The sequence below is a fragment of the Egretta garzetta genome, unplaced genomic scaffold, assembly GCF_000687185.1.
Source record: "Egretta garzetta isolate BGI_Z169 unplaced genomic scaffold, ASM68718v1 scaffold232, whole genome shotgun sequence".
Classification (NCBI taxonomy): Eukaryota; Metazoa; Chordata; class Aves; order Pelecaniformes; family Ardeidae; genus Egretta; species Egretta garzetta.
Window position 1 is genome coordinate 371286 of NW_009258959.1, and position 6060 is coordinate 377345.

At 46.7% G+C, this 6060-nt stretch overlaps 1 protein-coding gene and 2 non-coding genes across 3 annotated transcripts in view; all 3 read right to left on the reverse strand.

Annotated features, from left to right (window-relative positions):
• Positions 1-2962: 2962 nt before the first annotated feature.
• Positions 2963-6060, reverse strand: part of RPS3 (ribosomal protein S3) — a 30030-nt gene continuing 26932 nt past the window's right edge. The window contains exons 6-8 of the mRNA XM_035890179.1: positions 5490-5677; positions 4017-4213; positions 2963-3031 (exon numbers count right to left, since the gene is read on the reverse strand). Coding sequence (XP_035746072.1) covers positions 4020-4213; positions 5490-5677 — 382 coding nt within the window. The 3' untranslated portion in view covers positions 2963-3031; positions 4017-4019. The remainder of the gene's footprint in view (positions 3032-4016; positions 4214-5489; positions 5678-6060) is intronic.
• Positions 3674-3810, reverse strand: LOC118451857. The gene has a single exon (XR_004841432.1). It is a non-coding gene; the product is annotated as a small nucleolar RNA SNORD15 (small nucleolar RNA).
• Positions 4566-4713, reverse strand: LOC118451856. The gene has a single exon (XR_004841431.1). It is a non-coding gene; the product is annotated as a small nucleolar RNA SNORD15 (small nucleolar RNA).

Sequence of the window (6060 nt, forward strand, 5' to 3'; positions counted from 1 at the left end):
AACTTTTTTTTTTTTTTTTCAATGAACCTCTGGCAGCCACAGTCACTTTGCAGGGTTTGGGTGGAGACAAAGTAACTCTTAAAAGAGTTTAGAGAGGGTCTTTGCCAATACACCCTTCTGAATCTGGTAACTATGGGCCAAAATTACACTTAAAACACCACCACATGAATTCCCATGACATCTGTGTCACAGGAAAGGAACACTATCAGCCAAGTTGGCTTCTCACTTTAACATTTTTCTCCTGAAACGGCACGTATCCAGCATCTTTAATGCTTCACAGGTAAAAGGACCTCCTGCCCTCCCCTGCTCTGACATTTACAGAGCAGCAAATGGCTCCGTTAAAGAGAAAATACGGCGGCATAAGAATAAAACTGAGCTGTTAGCCACAAGGACCAGCCTTCCTGACCTTAAAACCCAAAGCTTCTCTAGCTGTGAGCCAGTAAACAGAGGGAAAAGAACCACAAGAACTTGTACCATTGCTGTAGGAATACAGCGACATTTTGGGAAGTCCAGCAGCATCAAGAACCTGCTCGCCCATGTCCTTCCACTGCTGGAAAGGGATTGACCTGCTGTCCACGCAAGCATGCAACCTTCTGCCACGCAGATAGAAGCCAAACTCAAGCCACAGACATCTCCCCTTCTCCCTGTGCCAAAACAGCACGTATCTGGGATGGGCAGACACATCCGCGTGGAGCTCCTCACAGAGGGAAAAAGGGCCGGGTGCTTGCCAGATGGGTCTTTCCCTGCAGAAAGTTACAGCAGCCATCTCCAACACTAAGCGTGGTAGCCCAGGAACACCATCGACCTGGAACGGGATTATTGCAAGGAAATCAACAGCTTACCAGAGCTCCTGAGCCCGTCCTACCCCAGCTCATCTTGCAAGCAGCTTTATATATTCATGTTTTTCAACCTAAGGAAGCCAGCACCCTCAAGACACAGGGAACTCAATGAGTCCCCTACCTGTCCCCTAGCAGCTGCTTCAGTTAGTGGTGGTGGTGTACTCCAACCACACATGCTAGAGAGGTGTTCAGTTCACACATGCAAACCTTGATCGTTATGGGATAATCCTCAACTTCTCACAACACGATGGATGTAGCAAGAGTACAGCAATACCACTCTTAGAACACGCTGCTTTCAAGTCTCTTGATCTTACACACAAATAAATACCTCTTGTTTCTACCCATGATCAGCGCCGTGAGATTAAGAGGCTGATGGGTTGGAGGGCCCTGAACCAGAGTGAGAGTTGAGTGATCTCCAAGCAAGCCAGCCCTCACTGGAGGATTGCAGGAGAAATTTCCAGCTGATTATCATCTAGCATGTAAGGACTTTAAGAATTTAGATGCAACATGCAAGGCCTTGCACTGTGTGTCACCCTTCTACTGCTTCAGGCCTTCCAGCTTTCACACGTTCCCTGCTCCTACAAAGTGACAAAGCTGGTCCAACTTTTTTCAGATTTTTTTTCAGAATTCAAATTCATATGAAGAAAAATGTAAAAATTAATGTTGGTATTCCTTACTCTAACACTTAACATGTAATAACTTTTTTTTTTAAAGCTTTCCACTGAAAGATGTGCACAGAAATCTGAAATCAAATTCAGTCTCTGGCACTCTGAGAAGGCACGTCTGTGTCTGACAGACATAACCAGCTCCCCAGCCAGCAGCCTGCCAGGCCGCGTTTCCAGGAGGCCTGCCAGAAAAGCTGGGAACAGGAAGGCTGAGGCTCACACATCCACACACACTGGCAGACAGACCAGCCCCTGAGACACCGTCAGTCTGAAATTCCAGTTTGTTGAGTTACCTGCCTGGCTCCTGCAGAGAAGCCTCCTGAAAACAGAAATCTGGATGAAAAAGCTATTCCTAAGCAGCAAATTTTGCAGATTTGTACAATTGTTAACGCAAAAACCAGGTTCAAAATCTGAACAAAAAGCCTCGATCCTGCGCACAACATGCTCTCTTATGATGTATGTAAGTCTCTTCCTGTTCCTGCACCGGACTTTGAAATTCAAACACACTGGGAAAGGTGCTGTCAGAACCAGAATCTTTGCCTGAAACTTAACCAAATACACAGTCTCGCTGCTGCAGCTACAGGGCTTTAGCTTGACCACAGCAGACAAGAACAGCATCAAAAGCAATTCCTACAGCAATGAAACAGAAGTAAAAACCCATCCCTGCCTACAGACGATGCATTTCAATTGCCTTGTCATCTGTTATCAACTTCAGGATCTACCTACGTTATCCTACAGCTCATTAGAGCCAGCTATTAATACAGTGACAAACGAGTGGACTGTCTATTCAAGCCTCAGAAGAAGACAAGTGTTCTTCCCCCAATCACTTAAATCTATTTCCACCTCAAAGCTTAGGACAGAAGGTTTGAAATCCAGAGTTACACCTTTCCCCCTCCCCAGCTCACGTGTAAATACCTACTCAGAAGTTTGGTCTTACCCCACATCTCCATCAAGGCTATCTGAGCCTAACGGGAGCTATAATGTTCCTATACAGCCTACAGCCCTGAAAGTCACACAGTGCATGACGTTTTAGTGACAAGGGAAATGGAGGTACAGAGGTGAAAAAAGCATTTAGTAGAATACTGTAAGACTTCAGTTGAAGCCAGAAAGGTATAAACTACTGCAACTGCTTTGGACATTGCTAAAAAAGCTCCCTCTTCTGGCAAGCTTGGAGAAAGGGACTAGTATATAACTGACGAGTTACCAGTACTACTCCAGGTGGTGCAGAGTTAGTCACAACCCTCTAAACACCGGATTGCTGCTCCAGTTCTACCTAGAAATCAGCATTTTGTCCCCACTTCATTTAGATCGGGATCTGGTAAGTTCACTCCAAAAGGGTTAACAGAAGCTGGAAGAAAGGCAACAGAATTCCTCCCATACCAAAGGTGGGAGAGAGGCTTTCCTGGAATACATCTTGCCAAAAAAAAAAAAAAAAAAAAAAAAAAAGACCTCCACAAACACTGTCTTTTGTGATTTTATTAAGAGATGTTTTCAGGACAGTCAAGCTTCTGGTTGCAGATACAAACCCTATAACGAAAAACAAAATACTGAGTGAGATGGTGGCAAACCATTTCCCGTAACCGTTCTCCTACCCAAAACACCTGAACAAACAAACAGGCTCCAAGTTTTCAAATTAAATGGCATCTTTCACTTCTTGCGTTTTAGCCCACGATCCCCCTTTTTCCCACGGGAGCAGAGCTTGCTAGTCAGATTCCCTTGTTTCACTGTTGCCCTGCAAACTCCCTGAACGCTCTCCCTGTTCACACAAGGCCAGCAGCAGTCAGAGAACAACACAGCCTGGCTTTTGCTAGCAGCTAAGGAAGTCTTCTCCAAGAGGCCTTAGGCCCCGTGCCTCCTGCTGCTACAATCGGAGAATGCGAGCAAAACGTTTAAAAAGCAGCAAGTTGCACGTTTCCACTGGGAACAACCCAGAGCAGGTCTCAGACAAAATCTGTCTGAGAAGCTACTCATTCAGGGAGACAAGATTTCAAACCCTGATTATTTATTTATGAAACCAGACTACAGCATCGTGTTCAACATTACTGGCTTCTAAGTCTATCCCAAGCTGGATCCCACGAGGGAGGGGAATATCGGGAATATATACCCTGTGCTGCCAACTGCAAAAAGACAGGAGGGTGGTACAACGTGAAAACATCCAAGGCACCAAGCCCTTCTCAGACAAATGCCTCTGAGTCACTCAAGTTGTGACCCAAGGTCCCCAAGTCCATGCTGTAGAACACAACACGAAATGGGGCACTTGGACAAGGATATTCCCTTTCAGACTCGTCATCTCATCTTCACCGAAGGGTGTGCTTAGCTGGTTTGCAGCATGCCTTAAACCATGCCCCCCCTCATCCAGGGCAATACTCTAAACCCAACCCAGCTGATGGCTGCACCTGGTACAACGCTTTCTTCCCAGTACCCCAGCTACTCGACAGCTTTTTTGGTGACACAACACTTTTTCCACATGGATCCTCACCAAAGCGACCTCCCACCACTCCCAGGCACTTACCCCTCAGGCAGTGGGAACCGGCTGAGGCATGGCTGGCTGTTCTGGTTTGCCACCTTTCTGCTCTGAAATGGGGGTGGTGGGCAAGATCTCTTCTTTGGGTTCCACAATGCTGACATGGTCTGGCAGAGGCTTTTTGGGGCCAATCTTCCCACTTGGGTCCCAGGGCAACATAATTTTTACTTTGATCCCCAGTACTCCTGCAAAGAGTGACAGGACAACACAGACATGTTCATTCGACATACAATAGCAAGTGCCCATTCAGTAGTGACAAGCCCCCACATTACAGAATACGCTATCTGCATCAAAATCATCTCCTGACAACACTGAAGATGCAAGCTGATTAACCTAAACGTGCTATAGCTTAAAAATCTAGTTACTGTGAATTTACAGCAGCATATTTACCTTCATCCAATTCATTGCCTTTGCTAACTGCAGCCTGGGACTATGATGAAAACGTGCTATATCCTTAAGTCATGCTGTGGTTTTTAAACCGTCTTTCCTGGGATAACTCAGCTCACTTTCCAGGAAATTGCACTGGTTTTCTGCATCCCTTCTCAGACAAATGCCTCTAAATCATCCAATGAATAGGACATCCTGCCCAAGGCAGCCTTAGCACAGCACCACAGAACATGGCACTGAGCAGGCTGCAATGACGCAAGGACATCCCTTCTGACTCGTCATCGTATCGTCACCGAAGGGAAGGTGGAGACTAGCTTCATCCACGCTAGTAACCCTACATCAGGTGTTCTGCAATCAAGTAACCCAAAGCCAATTAAGATGCAGAAGTCATTTGTGTTTTACCTGGGGGAAGGACAAGTGCAAGCAGGCTTGGCTGGTTTAGCTGGGAAGACTTACCAGGGCACAGCTATGGGGGAAAACTGTCTGACATTTGCTTCTTCCTGGGTCTCATAGCACCCATGTTGTCTGCCTACCCCTACGAGCCAAGAAAGCCAGAATCCAAACTGCCAACAGCTCTTAGACTCAGTCAATTTGAATTTCATCTAAGTCGTTTTGCTACCAACCTCAGGGGACGTGAGAGAGAGTACCTGGAAAATCTGAAGCCACATTCTCAACTGGAGACATTTAATTCCTGCCACTAGAAAAGTGGATGACCTGGGATGACTACAGAAAATTCTGTTGTCTGCTGAAGGCCTCTCCTCCATTTCCCATTCATGTAACAAAAATACAAATAAAGTTCTGCTTCAGATGCAATGTGCAAACTCCACAGAGAGCGCTCAGTTGCAAAAACCCAAGAAAAGGAGATTTTCAGAATGAGAACTAGTGATAGCACAATGGAACCACTCTGCAATATCAGCGGTGCACCAAAATCACGTGAGTTACCACCCCACAGGTGACAGAGGGAAGGCTCCAACCTGCAGGCACAGGACACCAGGAGTTGAGATCTTCTGGCTCTGAAGCACTGAGAGAAGGAACCAACAGAGCTGCAAAGGGTTCTGTATCCCAGCCACTCACCCTGCCGGAGAAGGACGTGACGCACGGCCGTGTCGACGTAGTAATTCACCGGGTCTCCACTGTGGATCATCAAGCCATCCACAAACTTCATGGACTTGGCACGCTGACCTCTGAGTTTGCCAGACACAACCACCTCACAACCCTTGGCGCCGCTCTCCATGATGAAGCGGAGGACACCATAGCAGGCTCTGCAGAGAGAGAACAGCAACACCCACAGCTTTACCCCCACTCTACCAAGTGGAGGCATTTTACACCAATTTCAAGCACAACCACGCTTCAACTTTTGTTTGTAAAGTCTTCCCAACGTACACCCATGCTACCAAAGCTCTGTCAACGCTATGCAAAGCAGCAAAAATATTTACACCCGTTTAGCACTGTCAAGCCCAGCCTAATGAAACTCTTGTGACTTATGGTCCTTGTAAGATTGTGGAAACAGTGACAAGCACATTCCTTGTAACACAAAAGCAGCTCCACAGCTGAAGGTGGCCAACACAACGACGGCAGGAGTGCAGTTCCCCATCCCTTCTCAGACAAATGCCTCTAAATCGTTCAATGATGACAGGATGCTCCT